General features: G+C 39.9%; 1 protein-coding gene across 2 annotated transcripts in view; it reads left to right on the top strand.

The window, feature by feature from the left end:
• Positions 1-25614, top strand: part of ascc2 (activating signal cointegrator 1 complex subunit 2) — a 52003-nt gene that overhangs the window by 17635 nt on the left and 8754 nt on the right. For both annotated transcript variants that reach the window (XM_055655648.1, XM_055655649.1), the window contains exons 5-17: positions 1223-1352; positions 1451-1518; positions 2586-2696; positions 4751-4863; positions 7295-7369; positions 8687-8794; positions 11105-11173; positions 12180-12254; positions 14893-15082; positions 17036-17241; positions 20167-20286; positions 23302-23517; positions 25454-25544. In XM_055655648.1, the coding sequence (XP_055511623.1) occupies positions 1223-1352; positions 1451-1518; positions 2586-2696; positions 4751-4863; positions 7295-7369; positions 8687-8794; positions 11105-11173; positions 12180-12254; positions 14893-15082; positions 17036-17241; positions 20167-20286; positions 23302-23517; positions 25454-25544 (1572 nt within the window). The remainder of the gene's footprint in view (positions 1-1222; positions 1353-1450; positions 1519-2585; positions 2697-4750; positions 4864-7294; positions 7370-8686; positions 8795-11104; positions 11174-12179; positions 12255-14892; positions 15083-17035; positions 17242-20166; positions 20287-23301; positions 23518-25453; positions 25545-25614) is intronic.

The raw sequence follows: 25614 nt of genomic DNA, 5'->3' as shown, positions 1-25614 counted from the left end.
GCTTATTATTGTTCAATCAAATATATTTAAAACAGATATTTAACCAAATCGGTTCAAAATCAAAAGTATCTTTTCTATAATATTTTATTTCTACTTTGTATTTTATTATTTTATGTACTTGTAACAGACATTTTAGACAAAAGCAAATGCTAATAATCTGTCGCCTTGGGTAGGGAAGTAAAACTTTCTGGAACCTGAAATGAATCTCAGCAGACATAAACTTTCTTCTGGTACCTTTATCTGTCACTAGTGTATTTTCATATAAATAACTTTCCAAACTTGTTTCATTCAGCTACAAAAAGGAAATGGGCTAGTTGCTTAACAGGGTCAGTGCTGTACAAACACACTGACGTTTCTATATACCATTAACTGTACCCCCACATTCATGTAAATTTCTGAGAGATCTAAAACAAAGTTGCCTTAATCCTGCCTAAATTAAGTGTGATGGAAAATTCCTTTCTCACACAAATAAACAAATTCACAAAGTCTTGGAGATATTTTCCAAATAACCCATCTATCTTAAACGTACAGTAATATTAGTTGTACTCAACCTGGAGAAGGATAAGAATGCCAGGGAACTTGTGACAGTTAATAGAGATGTCTTGGAGTGAGTCCACATTACAGAAGATGAGGTACCAGTGGTGTTAAAACACATACAAGTAGATAAACCCCTGGTCTAGGGAAGAAATTGAAGAGCTACTAGCGAAGGTGCTTGTTTTATCAATAGCTATGTATGAGGTGTTAGAAAACTGGAGGGTTAGTTGCTCAAATCCTGTCAGATATAGAATAGTAGCTTGTTTGCCTACCATAATTACATTTAGAGCTGTATTAAAACTGCATGTACCACCTTATGTTGGGGAATCACGTGTTACTAGAACTATAATTTCTAAAATGAGACGATCACTTTGAAGTGAAGAAAGGTTGAAGGAATACAATTTAAAAGGTATGAACAAACCTTTGGGCAGCAATTTGACTAAGCTGTAGTCTGGCTTTTGGTGATCTATAATCAATCTGCAACAAAATCAAGCACTACATTTTTAATGCTAATTATATTTTGCCACGTGAAGTTGCACTACTGAAGCTATGTAAAGATTAATTTGTCAAAGAAATATAGAACTGAATAGCTCTATTGTCTAATTTTTAGGATGGGCTGATACATGTAGGTTTAGATGAAAATATATATATATTTTTTTTCTTCTCATCTATTTTATATCTCCATTAGGAACACTTCATTACACCCAATGTTTTTGGAGAAATTATCTATGACGGTTTTCTCTTTGACATCCCAAAAATCTTTGACTTGTGTATAATATTTGGAAAAGGAAACACTACTCTTCTTAAGAAGATGATTGGTTAGTTTGAAAGAAATGTAGAGCTTATTTTGAAAAGAAACTTTAAAATGATTTTCATCATGTTTATTTTCGACTTTAATTTTTTTTCTTATTCACAGGGAATATATTTAATCAGCAGCCAAATTATTTTAATGATTTGGATGAAACAGTTCCCACGATCCTACAGGTATTGAAACTAATTTGTGCCCTCTGTATAGTTTAAATATTTCTCCACGCATTTTGTACATATCCTAGTAGGTTGTAAATTTGCAGTTGGCAAAATGCAAGCAAACGTTTATAGTGTAAAATAAAGATGCATTTCCTGAAAGTTGATGACAAATGTTGTTTCCAAGAGAGAAAAATTCATGTCCAACCCTGACTGGAGGCAAGAATATCACCTCTCTTCCAACTATAGACATTGTATGTGAAATGGAGCTATCAATTTCCGCTTTACCACCTTCTGACACAGTCCTTTGGTGATTTCTTAGATAAACATCTTACAAATGCTGTGATTTATCCAGAAAATGTCTAACACACCTAACTTGTGACATTCCTAACGTGGCTCTGCGAGTACTAAAACAATGAAAGTCAAACTATTTGTCAATGCTGTAAATCCAAAATAAGAACAGAACATGCTGCAAATACTCAGCAGGCTAGAGTACATCTCTCTGTGGAAAATAGTCAATGTTTCAGGCTGGAGACTCTGCCTCTGGACCCCAACCTGAAACTTTGATTCTATGTCTCGCTCCATTGATGTGGACAGACATGCATTTACTGTTTTTGTACTGATCAGACTAGTCTGTGATTTACAATCTGGAGCATTGTTGTTGACACTGGGAAATGTATACCACGCATTAGCAGTTTCCTTCTCGACATTCTAATAATGGAAAGGGTTAAACTGATGCCATGGGTATAGAGTTCAAGATTGGAGTTGAAGCTGATTCATGAAACTATGTGAGATTTACTCCATAACTACCCAAATTGCCTCAGAATACAAGACTGTGACATTAGTGTTACACATTCAACACTGAAATTCACTCCACATTTATACCACATGGCCTTAAGATTAGATAACATACGAAAAGACAAGCTAGACAAGAAAGACACATGCGTCATTCATATAGTGATTCTTTGCCATGTTTAAAATAGTTGAATTACTAAATTTATTATTTATTACTAAATTTAACTACTATAGTTAAAATACTAAATTTATTAGTAACTAAATGTATTATTATTTTTTTCATTATTGTCAAGGTTTACAATAGTATCTGTGTGAAGTGTGGCTTAATGTGGGAAAATCATTTCAATTGCCCACAAAAGATTGATGGCCAAACCAAAATTTCGCCCATGGATATGCCTCTGCAGGTATTGCTCACATCATTGATTTAAAAAAAATCATAACTAAAATATGCTTTAGCTTTGTCAATGGAAAGCAATCTTTTACATGGAATCTCTTGTGTATCTTATGTTTTAATTAAGATGAATGAATGTAAGTTTTATATAAGCAATAAGAAATTGTTTAGATAAATTAATAGTACCAGTATTAGTTTATTGTTATGTGTACTGAAATACTGCGAAACACTTTGTTTTGCGTGCTATCTATGCAGATCATACAATACACAAGTATAACAGGGCTCTAGATTTCAACTTTCGTGACCCATGTCTGGTATCTACTTGAAATTTGGCACAGATTTGGATGAAACATCATTGATAAGGGATTCATAACTCGTCAGTGCAAAATGTGGAACACTAATTAATTAAGCTAATTAGAAAAAGTAACAGCGCCTTCTTGTGCTCAATAATATATAGCTGGATGTGGGAACATTGAATACGGGACTGCCACAGATGTCCTGGGTTTCACCGGCTCCTGAACCCGCCTAATTAATGGGCGAGGGCAGATCCTGTTTGTTCCCCAGTTCACTGAACCCCACTGACGGCCAGTGTGCAGAGTAGGGGTCGCTGCCATAGTGGGACTGGGGCAGTGCCAGGCTGGGGGAAGGCTAAGGCATCTTCCACTGAGAGGAAATTGTCTAATCCTAACTCGCCCCCCCCTTCCAGAGCTGCCCACGGCTGGAGCTGGAGCCGTTTTTGGACCGGCTGCGGGTTCCGTACGTGTGGCCGCTCAGCGCGTCCACCAACGCCAACATGCCTTTCTGGATCAACAGCAGCAGCCTACCCGATACCATGATTACACCGAATGTCAACATGGTGGGGAGCAGCACTGCCCGGCTGGCCGCCTTTAGCACCCCATAGCACCAGCTCCGTCAGTCCACCCGCTCGCTTGCTGCAACACCAGCCGGCTGACAGCCCGACCGACCCCTCAAAGCGGCCACCGGCCGGCCGGCAGACAGCCCGACCGACTGACCCTCTCTCTTCCCCCCCCTGCTGCTCAGCTTCACCCAGGTCCGCCTTCAGCACCCCAATAGCACCGGCTCTGTCACGGAAGTCCTCAGAAAAAAAAATAAGCCTGCAGGCTGGAGGTTATCGGGTTACGGGCAGGATCTGGCCCTTGAGCCATAGGTTGCCAACCCCTGCCCTGACCTTAACCCTAACCTTCTTCATGTTACATTTTCAGTTATGATTTCTAAAATATTTGTACACAATCTGCTATAAATACAGGTACGTGATTTGGGTCACTAAATGAAACGAAAAAGCACCTCGACCCACAGTCTAGAAGTACAAAAGAGACAGTTAATAGTGCAGAATATATAACATTACAGCTACAAAGAAAGTGCAGTTTTTTAAAAAAAAGTATGAGTGCTGCAATTAGGTAGGTTGTAAGATTGGGGATACAGCCTTGGCATATGAGAAATCCGTTCAAGAGTCTGGCAACAACGGGGAAGAAGCTGTTCCTGAATCTGGTGGTGCGTGCTTTCAAACTTTTGAATCTTCTGGCCAACGGGCAGGGGGAGAAGAGAGTGACTGGGATGTGAGTGGTTCTTGATTACGTCGACTTCTCTCCCAAGGTAGCGTGAAGTGTCGATGGAGTCCTGGGGAGAGCTCGTTTATGTGATGGACTGGGCTGCATTCACAATTCTCTGCAGTTTCTTATGGCCTTGGGCAGAACAGTTGATGTGCCAAATTAAACAATGATTAACAAAAATAATGAAAATGTAACATTTATCAGTTCTGGTTAAGTCTTAAAGCAGTTACAAAATATTCGTAATATTAAATGCTGAAATTTCAGTGCCTGTTCAGAATTATTGATAAAACAGCAGAATTGTTGCACTTGTTACTTTGGTAACTATTAAGTTGCACACAGTAAACGTGGTAATCTACTAAACGAGTATCTTCTGAGTCAGGAGACCTTTTTTAGGGATTTGGGTCTTAATAATTTTGAAAATATATTTTTACCTGGTATGTAAAGCCAGTCAGACTACACTTATGAATAATGTTATGCCAAATTCTTTATCTTGTAGGAGTTTAAGGATATTTTGCTGTACCTGTGTGATACATGCACTACGCTGTTTGCATTCTTGGACATTTTTCCTGAAGCTAGTCGGATATTCCAAAAGCATGATTATATACAAAGGTATGGAAGCATACGGCATATTGTTTTTCTAGTCTACCACTTTGATTATATTAGAATTGTGATCTAAATAATAGCTACGCCTTCCTAATTTAAAACAACATGCACATACATGCAACCTAACAGCAACAGATTGCAGATGTTGGAAATATGATATAAAAACAGAACATGCCATAAATACTCAGTGGGTCAGGCAGTATTTTCAAAATTAAAGTTATAAGTTGATGATCATTCATCAGATTTAGAACAAATTTAAAATTTTAAAGGACAAAGAAATGTGTGTGATAGCGTATATCAAAAGAGTAATGTAAATGTTGCTCTTTAAGAGAGAGTGGTGAGGTTCTTTTTAATACTGCTGATGTCTGAAGGGATGTACCTCTTTCTGCCAGGCATTCTGTAAGGACTCCATTTCCAGTTTATGTGGCTACGGTTTGAGAGACTACATTTTCCACACTTGTGTCTCTGAGGTGACTTCCATGTCCATAATGTAGCTCTTCCACCTGATTGACAAGGCTCGCAACCATGTCTCTACATTTTGCCTCTTCTCCTCTTGCCCAAAGTAAGGGTTGTCCTTGTCCTCCAATGTGAGCTCTCATGTATTTCCTTCCTCTTTCAGAATCTCTCAATAATTACTCACTTGGCGATTCCTTGTTTTACTCTTTCATTTCAAATAATACCCTCTTCTTTTCTTGTGGCACATTCCCAATTTGACTGTAGATGGTACAACGTGCACATTGGCCTATTTCCTTCACATCATCCAGGGACCTAAAACTCCCTTCCTGGTGTTGGCCAAGGGTGATCTTGAACTTCCTGTTTTGTCATAGATTCGTACAGCATGCAACAGGCCCCTCAGCTCAACCTGTTCATACCGACAAAGATGCCCCATCTGCCACCGTCAAACTACATATCACTGCCACTCTAATCTCCCTGCCTTTGGCCTTTCACATTGTCCCAGTGACAACCAACTGAAGCACAGGGAACAGCGCATTATCTTTTGACCAGGCACTTAACTGTACAACAAGCGAATGGTGCAAACTATTTTGGAGAACCAACATTTCCAGTTTGTTTCAGAGCTGTCTACAGGTTAACAACCTCTAACATTATCTTGGGTTTTCTCTCCACCATGTATGCTACCTGACGGCTGGCTGTTTACAACATTCTCTTTAATTTCACATTTCCTGCAATTGTTGTTTGGCATGCCACCGTGTCAGACATTTTTTGGGCTGTAATTCACAAGAATTTTTCTTTTTTCCTAACATCGATCAAGGTCAGTGATCTGAAATATTAACTCTTGATTTTCGTTCTCTACAGGTTTGCCTAAATACTGAGTGTTTCTAGGATTTTCTGTTTTAATTATGCATCTACACTTTTTTCTCTTTGCATTATTTGCATGCTCTAAATCGTTGCCCCTTTTTAAATTGATCAAGTTAATGAATTATTCTCGTTATTTTGCTAGAATTAGTATTAAGTGTGAAATTATGTGCATTTTGTAAGTTTTTTTTAAACAATGGTGGACTTAAGTGAAATGATCCACATCATCTCACCAAGTCCACCATCATTTATAATACATTTTCAACTTGACTGTGCCATCTTCCTTTGGGGGAAAATATTTAGGATCAGTAAGTTTTTAGGATCAGTAAGTTTTTAGGATCAGTAACTTTTTATAGACCAAAAGGTACACGTAGTCATCACTAATCCACATGGGTCACATTGCCAGAGAACAAAGTAAGGCGTTTAATTTTTTTAGAGGTATCGGTGTACTGTACAGGCACAGACCATAATTAAAAAAAGCACTGCATGAGATGGAAAATGTTTTGCTTCACTATTGTTTAGTTTTAGTTTAGTTTGGAGACACATTGCCCCATCGAGTCTACACCGGCCAGCAATCCCCACATATAAACACTATCCTACACACACTATCCTATAAACACTTACAATTATACCAAGCCAATTAGCCCACAAACCTGCATGTCTTTTAGAATGTGGGAGGAAACTGAAGATCGCTGAGAAAACCCACGCATGTCATGGGGAGAACGTGCAAACTCTGTACAAACAAGCAATCGTAGTCAGGATCGAACCCAGGTCTCGAGCTTTAAGTCAGTAGCTCTACCTCTGCGCCACTGTGCCACACTTGTTAATGACATATTAAAACTCGACCATGCCAACTTCCTTTGGGAAGGTGAGACTTGAAATAAAAAAATTATTCCACAAAAACTGCAGATGAAGACCTATTTTCTATTAGGCATGACACATTACATCAATACATTGTGATGCTAGACTAGTGTCAATTTTTATTATTTGGTTTTATTTCAGTGGCAAAATATATTAATTGGCACACGTAAGCATGAGTAGTTAAGTATAATTTTACACAATTGCAAATAATTAAAAATTAATATATATTGAAATATCTTTTTGACAATTCTCTTTTTTGCAGATTGGCCTCGTTTTATGAAGCAATTATCCCTGAACTAGAAAACACAATTAAACAGAGGCAATTTGAAGAAACTGGGTAAGTTAATTCAGTGATGGATTTGAGGTCTCTTGGGTTTGTGTCAGAATTTTTTCTTTTCTATTTACTTTATCTAAATTTTATTGAGCCATTATTCACCTTCAGCCTTTGCTAGGAGGGTTGAAATGTTCCCAACTTTCTAATTTTTATGAAATTCGGTGCCAAATTTATATCAACAGGCTGGACATTTTACTCTCACAATCTCAAAGAAATATCCGTCTTACTTGGCTAAGAGAACTGTTGGTGACTTGAATTACTGCTGGAAGTGTGAACTAAAATCTGATGTTCAACTTCAACATATAACTATAGGCACATTAAGTTTTGATCCTTATTTTATATTAATCAGATGTCTGTGATAGATTATTACCATTCACCAAGTAAACCTACAGTATTGATCAGTTTGACTGTGAATTGGTTATTTCATTTTATTTGCTTTTCTCTTGGGGCAGCTCAGTGGCGCAGCGGTAGAGTTGCTGCCTTACAGCGCCAGAGACCCGGGTTCGATCCTGACTGCGGGTGCTATCTGTGCGGAGTTTATATGTTCTCCCTGTGACTGTGCTCCGGTTTTCTCTCACACTCCGAAGACGTACAGATTTGTAGGTTAATTGGCTTCTGTAAAAATAAATTGTAAATTGTCCCTAGTGTGTGGGATAGTGCTAGTGTAAGGCGTGATCATTGATCGATGCAGACTCGGTGGGCCGAAGGGCCTGTTTCCATGCTGTATCTCTAAAGTTTAACGGTTTGATTAATTTTACATTAGAGATGGTACTGACTAGTGAAATATCCTGTTGCGCAGACCCATGCAGATCAAGTATACTATAGTTATTTATGTACTAACCACTTCCACTATGCACTAATAGCCTGCTTTAGCCCTTATCCAACAAACATCCCTGCTGCCAAGTCTGAATATTTTTTACTTCCAGCACAACATAGCCAGCTAATTTATGAAGAATAAAGAGCAGCAGCAATTTGTGGTGTTTTATTTTTTTTAATGAATCTAAACCACACAGGAATAGCATTCATCTTCACAGAGAGGGTATAATCAGTGAAATAGGAAAATACGCATTTATTATTCAGTGGCCTCCTTGTGCTTAAGACTAGTAAACTGAGCCACACTTTTAGACTCTTAGATTATTGAAAATATTGTTATCAACCATGTCATAGAAACCTAGATATAATAGTCCAGATTTACTGTATAAAGGAAGAATTAATTCAAGTTCAGATCATTTTATTACCCATCCTTCTGCTCTCCCTGCTCTTTCAATTCCCCTCATTTCCCAAAGTGTTAATATTTTATTTTTTTTACTTTTTCTTCAGATTGCAAAGTGATTTGTGGAGGAGACTTTCACACTCGAGGAAGAAAATTATTGAAACTTTTCATCACATCATTAGTTTCAAGTGCCTTCAACCTATACTAGAAAATGGGTGTGGAAGCAGCAAATTTAATTTAATTTATATTTAAATTTAAATTTAATTTAATTATATTTTTAGAAAGCTTTTGTTGTGGTCATTCATAGTTAAGAGAATGGCAAGCGTGCTTTTCAAGTTGAAAGATGTTGAAGAATATTTTCTTGCAAGGTTGCAATTTCTTGCATGGTTCACTAGACAATGGTCAGGGCTGTTTGTTTTAGTTATTATGCATTGGTTTGAGTGTCAATCGCATCATATTTTGTTGAGGCATAACTACAGAAGACATGTATTGTCTTGTTAGACTAGCGGGTCAGGCAGCACCACTGGAGAGAAGAACTGGTTGATGTTTTGGGTCAAGACCCTTTAACTATGAGCCAGGGGAGAGACAGACTAGAGATCCTGAAGGGTAAGGTGTGAAAATGACTGATCAAAGCAGAAGATGGTCAAAGAAATGTGGAATGGTTCATTGTTGGCTGAGGCGAAGGTGACAACGAGGCATGCAATCAGTAAAATTAATCAGCCAGTGAAACTAATCGGAGAACTGGGGTGGGGACAGGACGGAGAGAGAGGGAAAGCACATATTGTATTATTTCCAAAGAAATTAAATCTGTAATCATGAAGACCCTGGAAAGACTTGTGCTGGCCCACCTGAAAAAATCACAAACCCCCTGGACCCCCTGCAGTTTTGAATACCGGGCAAATAGATCAGTGGATGATGCAGTCAACCTAGGCCTGCACTTCATCCTCCAGCACCTCGACAGCCAGGGAACCTATGCAAGGATTTTGTTTGTGGATTTTAGCTCTGCATTCAACACCATTGTGCCAGAACTACTACACTCCAAACTCTCGCAGTTGACTGTGCCTGAAACCCTCTGTCAGTGGATCATTAACTTTCTGACAGACAGGAAGCAGCATGTGAGGCTGAGAATGCACATCTCAGACCAGCAGACCCTCAGTATAGGAGCACCGCAAGGCTGCGTACTCTCCCTCTCCCCTCTCCTTTACTCTCTCACAGACTCCTCTGTCAAGTTTACAGACGACACAACCCTGATTGGACTGATCCAGGATGGTGAGGAATCTGCCTACAGACTGAAGTGACACAGCTGGCATCCTGGTGCCATCGCAACAACCTGGAGCTTAATGGTCTTAAGACGGTGGAATTGATAGTAGACTTTAGGAGAGCTTCCCCTCCCCTCCCCCACTCACCATCAACAACACCACAGTCAAATCTGTGGAGTCATTTAGGTTCCTTGGAACCATAATCTCCAGGGACCTTAAATGGGGGGGCCACCATCGACTCCACAGTCAAAAAGGCCCAACAGAGGAGGATGTACTTCCTGCGGCAGCTGAGAAAACACAATCTGCCACAGGCAATGATGGTCCAGTTTTATACTGCCATCATAGAGTCTGTCCTCACCTTCTCCATCATGGTGTGGTTTGGCTCAGCCACCAAGCATGACATCCGGAGGCTGCAGCGCATCATTCGATCAGCCGAGAGGTTGGTGGCTGTAACCTTCCCCCCCATCGACGAACTGTACACTGCAAGGGTCAGGAAGAGAGTGGGTAAGATCATCTCTGACCCCCCCCCCTCATCCTGGCCACAAACTCTTTGAAGCACTTCCCTCTGGAAGGCGACTCCGGACTGTCAAAGCCGCCATAGCCGGACATAAAAACAGCTTTTTTCCCCGAGCAGTAGCTCTACTTAATAACCAAAAGTCTGTAGCCTCCTTTTGTTCTGGTATTTTAGTTCATTCTTCACATATTTAAATTATAATGTTTTATTTTTAATTGTCTAATGTATATTGTGTTACTTGCGAACAAATCACAAAGGCAAATGTAAACATATTTGGTTAATAAAATGTATTCAATTCAACAAACTCAAAATGATAATCTATATAGACTTTAGAGATTTTAGAGGGACAGCAAATAATCAGTGGGAACATATATGAGAATAGACAATTGAGTATATTTCAGTTAAATATGTATGTCTTGCAGTTTATACTTCTATTTTCCATAAGTGCGGAACTCCAAATGTAAATTTTAAATTTACATCTGATTCTCTACCTTATCAGATCCCTATAAACATTTAAAAAAACCTTAAATAATCACCCTTCAACTTTTTGAATTTGAAAAGATACTGATCTAATTGTTTAATTATATAATTTATAATTTAAATTTTAATGTTGAAGTGACACTGTACTTGAATTATGAAATAAAATAGTTTAGTATAAGGAAATTTGCATGAAATTACCTTTAGAAATGTCAAACAGTACTCTCGATAATTTATTGATGGTCCTTGACAAATTTATTTTTCCTTTTGTGTAGATCTGAGCATAGTCTGACTTTTATAGAAGATTTCCTTCAAATCTTTACAGCTCTTCTACACCAAAAGAGGTAAGTCTGGAGAATGTTTAGCAAATATGAAAGCATTCTGACATAGTGATATTTTCAAGTAATTTAGATTATCACATATCTTAAAGCTTCAAAAGCAGTTGTTTGAGATGCAATCTTAATTTGGAAGAAAAGCGAACCTGCCTTAGTTGAACCCTTAAATGTATTGTCAGTTGTAATGTAATGCCACACAGCATTTAAGCCCAAGCTCTAGGTGAAGGACTTGGATGTCCCTGTGTGTTCCTTTGGAAAAGTAATTTTATTGCCTACATAGCTTACACATCCAGCAAAGTACAACCTTAACTGTTTTTTGTTGTTGCAAGAGAAGGGAAGGAAGATGTTGCATGGCATTTTTATACTATTGATTTATGCCTAAGATGATTAATGACTGAGCTGTAATGAAGTGTATACCTGACCTGTTCTTAACTGGAAGAAATCCGACAATTTTGCAGACCAGTGAACACCATTGGCAACTGACCTAGATTATTTCAATATGATTGGAAAATACACATGCGTTGAAAAAGTTATTGTTACTTTTGCTCAAAAAAGTATATTTGCAGAAATTCTTGTAAAAGTGTTCTGATATTGATAATAGCTGCATATTCCAAAGTGTACCAAATGATTCAGGTCAGTTATTTATTTTTAGTATTGTGAATTATGTGAAATCGGCACCGAGAAACAGCAAGGGGAGAAACAGCATCCCCGTTATATGAATCAGAACTTATTCTTGCAAGCAATTGAAGTAGGCAAAAATCAAAGTGCCAGAGGAACTCAGCAGGTCAGGCAACATCTGTGGTGGGAATGGACAGACAACATTTCAGATTGAAATCATTTTTAAGACTGATGGAATAGAAATTTGTCCATTCTCTCCACAGATGCTGCCTGAACCGCTGTGTTCCTCCTGCTGTTTGTTTCTTGTTTAAGATTCCACCATCTGCAGTTTCTCATGTCTCTATGTCTGCAAGGTTTGATTGTGTTGCAACTTCAAATTTTATCATTGTTTGCACAGATTTCTGACAGACTATGATGAGCAGTTTCCAGTGGCTGATGATATCAGCCTTTTGCAACAGGCATTTCCTGCACTGTATCCTTTACTCTTCATAATAAGCTGCTTAAATGACAACTGGTTGGAAACAAACTGTTACTTTATCATCATTTTGTAGCAAGATTGATAACAATGGCAAAGAGCATGTTCCTTTATGGACCACTAAATTAGATCATCTATTTTTACAGATTTGCCAATAATCTCTAATATTTTAATAGTCTTTAGGCAGAGTAATTCTAAATATTACTTTCCTCTTCATACATTTATGATTGAACTTATTTTGGTGCTGAGTGAGGTACAGAATAGGCTTCTAACATAATGTAATTGAGAACTGTCATCTTTGAGTACATCCACTGGGTAAAATATGATTTAAATTCAGATGAGAAGCTATTTGTATGCAACATGATCTGATTCATAAGCCCCTTTACATCCAGCACTTTAAGGTTGTGTGTACAAATCAACATTCTAGAGAATGCTAACTAAAGAATAATCATGTATTTTTGAACAGTGACATGACTAACTGGATGAATTTTACCCTGATTAAGATTCAACATTAATAGCTAATGCATGGGATAAGTTGATTTTATCTTTTGTTATCTGAGCTCTCATGCAAGTCTTTCATTAGCTGGGGTCTCCACTACATCTGCCCAACAAACCAAAGTTAACTGTTTAAGAAGGAACTGCAGATGCAGGAAAATCGAAGGTACACAAAAATGCTGGAGAAACTCAGCGGGTGCAGCAACATCTATGGAGCGAAGGAAATAGGCAACGTTTCGGGCCGAAACCCTTCTTCAAACCAAAGTTAACTGACTGAATGTTCCCATTGTCTTGCATATTTACTGCAGTTGGAAGCACAGTTAGATTTTTAACAGCCATGGGGAAACAAGGAATTAGTGTTAATTTATTTTAAAAAACTCTTTATTTCTTGGGCATTTTTTTAACAACCCATGTCATGGTATTTGCTAGAAAACATCTATATCTGTAAGCTGTGTTGCGTAGTGAAAGATAAAATACTAATGTAGTTTAGAGTGCTGTCGTTAAGTTAGTAGTAATGGAGGTGTATGGATTATCTTAACAGAAGGTAAATTCACTATTGGAATGGGTGGGGGAAGCAACAGAATTGAATTTCTATCTGTAGAGTTCCCATAACCCTTGACAAACAGTTGGGGGGAAATTAGCATGTGCAGCTTTAAATCTTCAATTTTCTAAACGATTAACTATTTCTGCATGCAATGGAATCCCATTGAAAGTGTCTTATTTATTGTAAGATGCAAGATAGACAAAAATGCTGGAGAAACTCAGCGGGTGAGGCAGCATCTATGGAGCGAAGGAATAGGTGATGTTTCGGGTCGAGACCCTTCAGACTGATGTGGGGGTGGGGGGGCAGGAAGAACACAGGAAGAGGCGGAGAGTGTAGGCTGTGGGAGAGCTAGGAAGGGGAGGGGAAGGAGGGAGCAAGCAAGGACTACCTGAAATTGGAGAAGCCAATGTTCATACCGCTGAGGTGTAAAATGCCCTAGCAAAATATGAGGTGCTGCTCCTCCAATTTAAGTTGGGACTCACTCTGGCCATGGAGGAGGCCCAGGACAGAAAGGTCAGATTCGGAATGGGAGGGGGAATTGAAGTGCTGAGCCACCAGGAGATCAGGTTGGTTAATGCGAACTGAGCGGAGGTGTTGGGCGAAGCGATCGCCAAGCCTGCGCTTGGTCTCACAGATGTAGAGCATTTGACACCTAGAACAGCAGATGCAATAGATGAGGTTGGAGGAGGTTGGATCCCGTTGGAGGTGGCGAAAATGTAGGAGGATTATCGGTTGTATGTGACGGCTGGTGGGGTGGAAGGTGAGGGCAAGGGGGACTCTGCCCTTGTTACGTGTGGGGGGGATGGGGAGTGAGAGCGGAGCTATGGGATATAGAGGAGACTTTGGTAAGAGCCTCATCTATAGTCAAAGAGGAGAACCCCCGTTTCCTAAAGAATGAGGACATTTCCAATGCCCTGGTTTGGAACACATCATCCTGGGTGCAGATGCAGCGTAGACGGAGGCGCAGAGGCATAGACGGAGGTGTGGACCTCTGTCTGCGCCGCATCTGCACCCAGGTTAATTTGACCCATACCACCCCCTCCCCTGGTACTTTCCCTTGCAACCACAGGAAATGCTACACTTGTCGCTTTACCTCCCCTCTCAACTCCATCCGTAGTCTTAACAAGTGAGGCAGAGGTTCACCTGCACCTCCTCCAACCTCATCTATTGCATCTGCTGTTCTATGTGTCAACTGCTCTACATCGGTGAGACCAAGCACAGTGAGTCCCACTGCAAATTGGAGGAGCAGTACCTGATTTTTCACTTGGACAGTTTACACCCCAGCAGTATGAACATTGACTTCTCCAATTTCAGGTAGTCCTTGCTTTTTCCCTCCTTCCCCTCCCCTTCCGAGCTCTCCCACAGCCTGCTGTCTCCGCCTCTTCCTTTCTTCTTCCCGCCCCCCACCCCCACATCTGAAGAAGGGTCTCGACCCGAAACGTCATCTATTCCTTCGCTCCATAGATGCTGCCTCACCCGCTGAGTTTCTCCAGCATTTTTGTCTAACTTCGATTTTTCCAGCATCTGCAGTTTTCTTAAACATAATGTAAGATGCATGTCAGTTTGCAGTTTAATTTGTCTTAACAAAAATCACAGTGATGAAACTAGGACGTCATACATCATCAAAGCCGTTGACAGTGCCTGGGAAGCTTGTAGCAGGATTAAACCTACCTTTCCCACTGGAAATTCTCAAATTTCTAGTAAATCTGCTGCCTCTCAGGTTTCGGCTATAAATGGTGAAATGGACCAAGACCTTAGACAGCCAGAATATGAAACTGATGACTATGTGAGTTCCAAATGGAGTCAGTTTTAAGTTCTCTTGATGGCTTTATGAATTTATTTTAGGACTGTCTGTGCTAAATAGAGAAGGGAAGTAACTGGTACAATATGATCTATGAATTAAGAATTAGCTGAAAAGAAAAACTGTTCTGAATATAGTATTGCATTGTTATTCGATAACTAAGAGTCAGATCAAAATAGAGTCCAGTGCGTTTAATTGTTAGATGGACACAGAAAGCTAGAGTAACTCAGCGGGTCATGCAGCATTTCTATCACCGCTACATTGATGACTGCATCGGGGCTACCTCCTGCAGCCATGCAGAACTCATGGACATCATTAACTTCACTACCAATTTCCATCCTGCACTCAAATTCACATGGACCAATTTGCCCCTCCAATTTGCAGTGGGACTCGCTCTCCTTTCTAGAAATCACTGTCTCCATCACAGCAGATAAGACTATCGACTGACATCTATTATAAACCTATTGACTCCAACTATCTAGTCTACATTTCTTCCCCCCCCTGCCTCTTGCTAAGAATCTATTTCCTACTCCCAATTCTTCTGTCTATGCCATGTCTGCGCCCAAGATCAGGTGTTCCATACCAGGACATCCGGGATGTCCCCATTCCATAGGGAAGTGGGGTTCCCCTCTTCTGTCATAGATGTGGCCCTCGCACGTGTCTCCTTGGTATCCCGCAGCTCTGCTCTTACGTCCCCTCCCCTCAGTCGCAACAGGGAGAGTCCTCACCTTTCACCCCTTCAGCAGTTGCATACAACACCTGATCCTCCAACATTTTCGCTAGCTACAATCGGATCCTAGCACTAGTCACATCTTCCCATCTCCACCCCTTTCGACTTTCCGCAGAGATCGTTCCCTCCGCAACTCCCTGGTAAACTCATCCCTTCCCACCCAAACAACCCCGTCCCCAAGTACCTTCCCCTGCAACCACAGGAGATGCAATACCTGTCTCTATACCTCCTCCCTCGGTCCAAGGCCCCGACTGTCTTTTCAGGTGAGGCAGAGGTTCATTTGTTCCAGAGGTTCACTTCCTCCAACCTCATCTACTGTATCCGCTGTTCCAGGTGTGGACGCTCGTATATCGGCGAGACCAAGCGCAGACGGGGTGATCGTTTTGTTGAACACATTTGCTCAATTCCCCTTGGCCTATGTGATCTCCCGGTAGCCAAACACTTTAACTCCTCCTCCCCTTCCCATACTGACCTCTCTGTCCTGGTAGTCAGTCCTCCATTGTCTGAGTGAGGCGAAATGCAAATTGGACGAACAGCATCTCATATTTTGCTTGGACAGCTTACAACCCAGCGGCATGAATATTGATTTCTCAAACTACAAGTAAACCATGTATCTCCTCTCTCTCCGTCCCTCCCCCACCCTAGTCGTCGTACTAGTTTTACTGTCGACCTGTTGAGTTCACTGTCAAACTAGTTATCACCTACCCCACAGCCAACAATGGACCATTGTGGGCTCCACCTTTCCTTGGCCATCGTTGCTCTTTGTATATCTTTAATTCATTTGTTCTATATCTCTCTATTTCACCATCTAATTCCGTCTGGCCTGTTTCCACGCTGTATGACTGACTCTATGACGGACATTCCCTTCATTTCTTTAATTTACTTTATTTTTAATAGATGACTGCTGCTGTAATTACCCGCCCTGCCAGAGTCTGCATTGCTGTTGCAGGGGTGCAACTACTAGTTTCCATTATACATTTGTGTTTATGAATTTGTAATAATAATTGACATAGTACCTACATTTTTAATAACATCTGAATTTTAATAAGAGTTAATCTTAATCTAATTTTAATTTCAGTGACAACAAGGCCCAGTAAAATCTAATTTAGTTTGGCTTTAGTAAATGCTCGTGTAGTTTAGATTCAGATGTTAAAAAATTAACTTGTAGAAATTAAAATTGCATTTTTCCATTTTGTTTTTACACGTAGGGTGCAGGTGCAGCTGCAGCAAAGGTGACAGGAATAGAACTGGAATCTTTAATTTCTCAAGTGAAGGATATTTTACCACACCTTGGGGAAGGCTTCATCCTTGAATGTTTGGAAGAATACAATTATGACACAGAAAAAGTAATCAATAATATTCTTGAAGATAAAATACCACCTTCACTTCAAAAAACAGACCAATCTCTTCCAAGGTAATTAAGATGAACAAATGCGAGCTGAAGTCTAGCTGGTAAAATCCAGTGGTTTACTTCCATTAAGTGCTGATGTGCATAGTTATGGTTTTGATTGTCTATGTTATCAAGGATCAGTAAATTATCCCTAGTTTTTTTGGGCAAGCCCAAGATGATGTGTACTGGTATCCAATTAGTGATGCCCTGCAAAGAACAGATTTGTTATAGTGAAGGAAGGAACGGCAGATGTTGATTTCTACCGAAGATAGTCAGGAATGAGTGACGTTTCGGGACGAGACTCTTCTTCAAACCTGTGAACTACAGAAGAAAGAATCTGTCCAAAATCCATGGTCTTTACTGGCGTTCCCCTCGGAATGATTTGGTTTAGACGTACATTCATTTTTAACCTTAACTTTAAGTTGTTATCATTTGGTGCACAACCTAACATCTGATCACATATAGTTTATGGCCAAATATGTTTCCAACTGTGAAACCTTTCTTCTGGGCATGATTCATGTCCTAGCAAGAACTAGAATATTTAATATTGTTCACAGCAGCTTCTGAATATATTAGACTGACTGTACTATGTGCCTTCTACCACAGTGATGAATGCTGGAGTGGATGTTTGTGTTAAATCTTATTGTGTATTGTGTGTTTTTTTTTTTTTCACTGCATTTATATGTGTATGTGATGAATAAAACTGATTGATTGATTGATTGATTGAAGTGGAGATGACGAACAGCAGATGCTGGAATTTTGAGCAAATCACCAAGTGCTGGAGGAACATGTTGGCTTGGGCAGCATCTGTGGAGGGAATGAAATGGCAGCTTTTTTGCATCGGACAAGAGTGTTTGCCTATCCAGACTAGTGTTTTGTAGTCTTTCTGATTCTCCAACTCCAGAACATGAGGTCTATCAAATTCAAAAATAAAGCTTGTGTACAACTTGTGTTTGCTTATTTTATATTTCATTAGATACAGCTCATAGAGTGAATGTGATCATCAGGTGTTTATGTGTAGTCAGTTTAAATCTGTCTGAAAACAGTTTTTAGTTCATCATTTGTCATTAATATCAGTAAACTTCCAGTGGGGGCGCCGTCGAGTATGGCTGCCCAGCCTGCAGCTGTTCGTCCTTTCACCCTTTTTTAATTTTTAGTATGTTACAAGTTTTGTTTTGTTTTTATTTTGGGGGGAGGGGGAAACTTTTTTCTCAGTCCCTACCTGGTCGGAGATGCGTCTTTCCTCCGAGCCGCATCTTCGCCCCCTCCTCGCGGCCTACCACCTGGACTGGAGCGGCGTTTCCTGCCGGGACCGGCCAGAATCTTTAGCTTCGGCGGCGACGCAGCGCTGAAGCACCATCGTGGAGCGGGCGATGCCTTACCAAGGGCTGCCATGTGGTAAGCTCTGGAGTACTGAGACCGCTGGCTCCAACATTGCGGAGCTGTGGTTGCGGAGCATCCAGCTGCGGGCGGCGCTGACTTTGAACACCGCAGAGCCAGGGATCTTTCGCCGAGATCGCCAGTGCTGGAGCTCCGACCAGCGCGACCTGTGGACTTCAGGAGCAGCGGTCTCCGTAGCAAGTGGCCGCTCCAGACACTCCAAGCCGCTGAAGAGTGTTCTTCCGACGCCGGAGCTCCATCATCCGGCGAGAGGGCCTGAAACATCGGGCCGCCGTTGCAGCAACTGCGGAGGCCTCAAATAGGTCTCGGCCAGGGGGTGAACAGTGGGAACCATTGTTGGGGGATGTTTTTATGTTTAATGTTAAATTCTTCTTTAATGATGTGTTTTATTTTTATTGGTGTGCTGCAAATGGCAACTCAAATTTTACTGCACCAATTGGTGTATGTGACAATAAATGTCCTTTGTAAACATTTAGTAGATACTGGAATTTCTGTACTTGGTATATTTTACTTCTGTAATCACACTTTCATTAACTCAATAGCAAAAATGCTTTGGTTCATTATATTTCCTGAAGACACAAAGCCTCAATCGTGTTATTCCTGCCTGCATCTGGCAATCAACCCCTCTTTGCCTGGATTCATCTATCACGCATCAACTTTTACGCCATCCCTTCCTCAGATCTCAATCTTCCAGCTATCTTCCCTCTACGGCATTAGTCTGAAGAAGGGTCCCGACTCAAATCATCTATATATTTACCTCCACAGATGCCTCCTGATCTACAGTGATCCTCCAACGGTCGTTTGCATTAATAAGTCAGTCAACCTGAATCAGTTGACTCTGATAATATTTGTAGCATGGTACCAGTATTGTTTAAAAAACATTCTTAGCTTCACCATAACCAGTGCTACATGGTGTTCTCGTGCAAATAATTTTGGGAAATTTTCACTGGGTCATTTTGTGATGACATATGGCCAATCAAAAGAATACGGATTGGTTTAAAGCTCTGTTCTTTTCCCCATACGCCCTATATTCTTCTGAAGCTTCAAAGGAATTTTCAAAATCTGTGGCATACCATTGAAATGGAGATTGCATATTTTGAATTAAATTATCTTGATGCCTATTATTTAATGTGAGGAGTTCCAGAAAATTGTTTGTGGTGGTGATTTATCTTTCATTTGTGCTGTAAACATAATTAAACAAGGATATAGCACATTGATCTCAAGATTTAAGCTTGCACATTCTTCACACCTCAAAGTCATGCATCTGAATCCAGTTTTGTTTTTTCCCTATTTTATATATATATATTCCGAGAAGTTGATTTTCCATTCGAATTTTTTTGTCTATCATTTAAGATTTAAATTCCATTATTCTGAATTTATAATGTTTGCTGGTGTTTAAATGGAAAATATGTCCATAATAAACTAAAATCAGTCATCAGTTGCCGAATTTGTTCTTGGAATATTTAATATAATTTTGTAGTCTGAAGTGCAGATTGTCATATTCCATGAGGCAAAGTCTAACAGTTGACTGTCTTTTGCTTTCATTAGGAAGGTGAAACAGGATGAGGAGTCGGTTCTGTCAATGAGACGAAACGTTTTTGACTACGATGACTTTGATGTTTACAACAGAAATGCTGTAGACCTGAGCAAGATCTGGAAAGGCAAAAAGTGAGTTTGGCATTCCAAATCAAAATGTAACCGTTAGTAGTAGTTCTCGATGTGCTGCATTGAATCTTTTGTTTTAGCCAGTCTCTTTGTACTTTTAATTTAGAGGATTAAGATGAACCAACAAAATACATTGTACATAAAAAGGATTAAATGTTATTGTCCTTGGTTGCTCAGTGATTAACTGCACACCATATAATTCACAGGCTTGACTATGTATCTGTGTTTTCAATTTATTTTTGTACTTGTTCTCCAGTGGGAAATTGAAGTCTAAGCGGCAGTACTCTGAATAACCAGTTCCCAAGGGAATAGAGGAAGGAAATGCGTTTGTGTTTCAATTAAAAAATCAAAACTTATTTGTTTTTACCTCCTTGAAAACATAAGCATGTTGTTTAGTTTAGAGATACAGCGTGGAAACAGGCCCTTCGGCCCACCGAGTCCGAGCCAACCAGTGATCCCCCCACATTAACACTATCCTACACACTAGGGACAATTTACACATGCACTGCCAATTAACCTACAAACCTGTACGTCTTTGGAGTGTGGGAGGAAACTGAAGATCTCAGAGGAAACCCACGCAGATCTTGGGGAGAAGGTACAAACTCCATACAGACAGCACCCGTACGCGGGATTGAACCCGGGTCTCCGCCGCTGCAAGCGCTGTAAAGCAGCAACTCTACTGCTGCGCCACCGTGCTGCCCTTTTAGCTCCTAAACTACACAATTCCTTTTTGCTATCTTAGTTGTGCATCTCTACTGAAAGCTGTTGAAAGCACTGCTGTAATTTATACTTGCAAATAACTGCAGTAAGTTGTAGCTCCCTAAATGTACTGTCTAATATTTCTGTCCCCCAGCCAAGTTTCTGTTTGCACCTCATTACTGAAACGGATTACAATCATTAAGTATATCTGATGCTTTCTGTTTTCAGTTTACCTTATGGCTATTAATCTTCTGCATATAGGAATTTTAGTTCTAGTGGAATCAAGGATAGTTCTTAATAAAGAATTAGCCTCATTCCTTGAGGAAAAAAACAGGAGAAGTTGAGACCTGATAATTGCTCTGTACATTTTGCTCGTCATTAGATAATGGGCATAGGTTGTTGTGATACTTTGTACATCTTGTGTGTCTTATAAATTCTTCATATAAAAGTATAGAATATTTATTCTGGTAGAATCAGAGAGCTATACAGCATGGAAAAAGGCCGAACTTGTCCATGCTAATCAGGTTGGCATTCTGGATTAGTCTCATTTGCCTGCATTTAACCAATATCCCTCCACACCCTTCCTCTCCATATATTTGACCACATGCTGGTTGTAAAAGATCTACAAAGCCTCATCCCACCAAACAGTGTCTGGTGCATACTGGGGCTGATTACAGTTCTTCAACTTCACATCTAAGGACTTGGTTTAACTGAGTTTCTGCCTCGACATTCTTTAAGAATATGTGGACCATACTCCAACTACACTCTGGTTGAAAAATTCATTTGCTCCTCTTTCTGTAATCCTTCTATTATTTACATTAAATATATATTTGTTTATTGCCTCTTTGCAAAGTGAAACGGTCCCTTCCATGCATTTTGATGTGGTTCCAGAGCTGGAGGCATATTACTTAAACATTGATCTGTGGAGAATAAAAGTAATCAATGGTTAACATTCGCTTGTTAAGTTCCACCTATTATGTTCAATTCTGAACACCAGACACTAGAAAGGTGGAATGTTTAGAGATTTGCTAAAATTGTCGAAGAACCAGTGATCTTATAGAAGCCAGATTATTCTCCTTTGAGCAGATACATGAAGAAATATTTTATAGAGGTGTCCAAAATTGTAGATGGTATTGAGATGGTTCTTAGACAGTGATCGCGATCGAGAATGATTTGTCTCCACTCACATTCTGAGATTTCTGAAGTAACTGATGAGACCATTTGTAGAACTTCAAACTCTTCTAAACATGGTGCAAGAAATGTCTGATGATAGGTGGATGATCAGGTTTTGAAGTGATGCAGCTCTTCTATTATCTGCATTGGGCTTCTGTGTGCTTCTAGTACACAAACTCCAGCTTTTCAGTACCATCCCTGATGCTGCTTACTTTTGTCTTGTGTATGGATTTCTGCAGGCTGGTGGAGATGGAGACTGTGAATTTCCGTGAAGCATTTCCACTGTCCAATTGTAATCTCTTGCTGTGATGAAGTTGAGAGTTCTGTGCTTGTTTGTAGTCTGATATTGGGACGGCAAGAACACTGAGGTGAGGTTGACCTGGAGAGGACAAGAGGATACTGATGTTGGTTTGTAGAAACAAGGATCTGCAGGTGCTGGCTTATTAAAAAAAAAAGACACAAAGTGCTGGAGTAACTTAGCAGAACATGCAGCATCTCTGGAGAACATGGATAGGTGACATTTTGGGTTGGGACCTTTCTTCAGACTGATTGTGGTGGTAGGGGAAGCTGGAAGAGAGGGGATGGGCAAAGCCTGAAAAGTGATCGGCAGATCTAGGTGAGGATGGGGGGGATGGTGGTTTGGATAGTTGGACAGAGTTCAGATAGTTGGACAAAAGCCAGAGATGAAAATACTAAAGGTATGAGACAGGATAGGATAGTTGCAAATTGTGAAGCCAGAAGAAGAAATGTAGGTGGAAGGGGATAGCGAGGAGAGAAATGTTTGCGAGTCCATGTGGAACCCAGGGTGTAGAAGAGTCCAGGCCCGAAACGTCACTTATGCATGTTCTCCAGAGATACTGCCTGACTGCTGAGTTGCTCCAGCACTTTGTCTGTACTGAGATTTGTCTGCTTAAACTGCAAATGGATGTGGAGAATCTTGTGAGGACAACATTGGTGTATCTCTGCAGTGTTTTGAGGTGCACATTGTAGGCAATCCATGTTCAGAAGGACAGATCACTGCTGCCCAATAGCTTGCAAGCTACTAAATTATTGTTTACATGCGCATATCACAATGTTACTGGATTTATGAAATACAAAATATATGGCCAATTTTTTGAAAATATCATATTTTTCTTATCTTTACAGAAAAGGAGAAGACGCAAAAACTCTACTTGATGATAAGACTCACATTACACAACAAAAGGAAAGATATAATGCCTACAGAATAGTCGTGGAGAATGTACCAGTGGATGATGCCCAGTTTTATGGGGATGACTATGATGATGACTATGATGACACATATGATGTTAATCAAATTGGAGCGAATGATGTGGATTCTGATGACGAACTAATCAGCAGAAGGTAGGATGAATGGCGATTTATTAAAATAAATATGATTGATATATTATAGGGAAATATGTTTATTTTTAACGTTACCAAATGTATTTCTGACTGTTTTAATATAAAAACGGTTGTATATTACTAAACTATTCGAATATTTGATTGTGGTTTTCAAGATTACATGTTGAAATTTATTTAATTTTATTTTTTATTTTATTCTTTATTTCGAACTGAATAAAAGAATAAAAAGCAAGTGTGAAACAGTATGCAAAAAACAAAAACAAAACAAAAATTATTCACAGACATTCTTTGTTTTGCAGCATGCTTCACTGATACACTTTATTTAAGATTATGCAGGATGGACTAATTAGAATTTCCCTTCAGTGTGTTCATACGTTCATATTCTCTGTTGTGGGTATCATTCCATTGACCTGTTCAAAGTGAGCATCGAATGCATTGAGTTCCTTGAGGAGGAACGCATCGTTGCCAACAATACTGCTTGGATTCACTTTGCACAACAGTTATAGCATGCAAGCTTTGTCACAATTGATGAGTACCTGTGTGGTGTGCAAAGAGCCCAACCCATATCCCCCTAAATCATTCCTATCTATGTTCCTGTCCAAATATACTTTAAATGCTGATATTGTACCTGCCTCACTACTACATGGCAGTTTGTTCCATGTCCCCACCGCTCTTTGTGTGGAAAAAGTTGCATCTCGGGTTCCTATTCAATCTTTCCCCTCTCACCATAAACCTATGTTCTCTAGTTCTTTATTCCCCTACCCTGACCAAAAGGATATTTAATTCACCTCATCTATTCCCTCATGATTTTGTACACTCTATAAGATTGCCCCTCAGCCTCCTACTCGCCAATGAGTAAGGTTTTAGCCTGCTCAACCTTTCCCAATAGCCAGGCGCTGTGTCCTGACACCATCCTTGTAAACCGCCTCTGCAATTTTTTCAGGTTAAAGCATCTTGCCTATAGCAAGATGATCAAAACAGAACACAATATTCCAAGTGTGGCCTTATCAACGTATTTTAGCAACAGACCAACTTCTATACGATTCCTTGACTTATGAAGACCAGCATGCCAAAACATGCATTCATCACCCTATCTACCTGCAATGTCACTTTCAGGGAATTGTGCACTTGCACTGCTAGATCCCTCTGCTAAAACATAACTCCTCATAACTGTTCACTATGAAGGTCCTGCCCTGGTTTGACTTCCCAAAATGCAACATCTCACGCTTATCCGAATTAAACTCTATTTACCATTCCTTGGCCCACTTGATTACAAAGATCCCTTTGTAATTCTTGATAACCATCCTTACTGTCTACGATGCACATATTTTAATGGCATCTGTAAACTGACTAATCATGCCTTGCATGTTGCACTTTGCTCATTATATTTGCTGAAATCATATTGCCATATTTCCCTAGATAAGATTAACAAGGATGTTGCCCGAACTTGAAGGGTTGTGCTATAGGGAGTGTTTGGGCAGGCTAGGACAGGCTAAAATCATGAGGGGAATTGATAGGGTGAATGCAGTCTTTTACCCAGGTTTGGAGAATCAAAAAAAAAGAGGACATATTTCAAGCGAGAGAGGAAAGATTTAATACAAACATGAGGGGGCAAACTTTTCACTCGCATGGTAGTGGATAAATGGAATGAGCTGTCAGAGTAGATAGTTGTCAAATACCATAACAGCATTTTAAAAGATACTTGGACAGGTAAATGGAGAGGAAAGGGTTAGGCGGAATATTGGCCAAACACGATCAAATGGGACTAGCTTAGATGGGGCATCTTGGTTGGAACGGACAAGTTGGGTAAGACTGCTTTTTATTATTTTAAAAGTGAACATGTAGATTAAAACTCTGGCATTCACAACTAATTCACGAAAAAAAAGAGGCTTGAATCATCTGCGCATTTACCATAATCCACTCTTGCTTTCCACAGACCATTTACGATCCCTCGTGTTCTGCGACAGAAAGAGGAAGTGGAGGATGAAGAGGAAGCTGAGGAGGAAGTGTCAAAGGGAACACACAAGGTAACATAAATTAGTTACACCAATGAAGTTTAATTTGTTAGGGTTTAGCCTGTTTACAGAATATAATGCA

This window comes from Leucoraja erinacea, chromosome 25 (genome assembly GCF_028641065.1).
Source record: "Leucoraja erinacea ecotype New England chromosome 25, Leri_hhj_1, whole genome shotgun sequence".
Taxonomy (NCBI): Eukaryota; Metazoa; Chordata; class Chondrichthyes; order Rajiformes; family Rajidae; genus Leucoraja; species Leucoraja erinaceus.
Note: the sequence above shows the minus strand (reverse complement) of the source record. Positions and strands in the feature narration are given on the sequence as shown.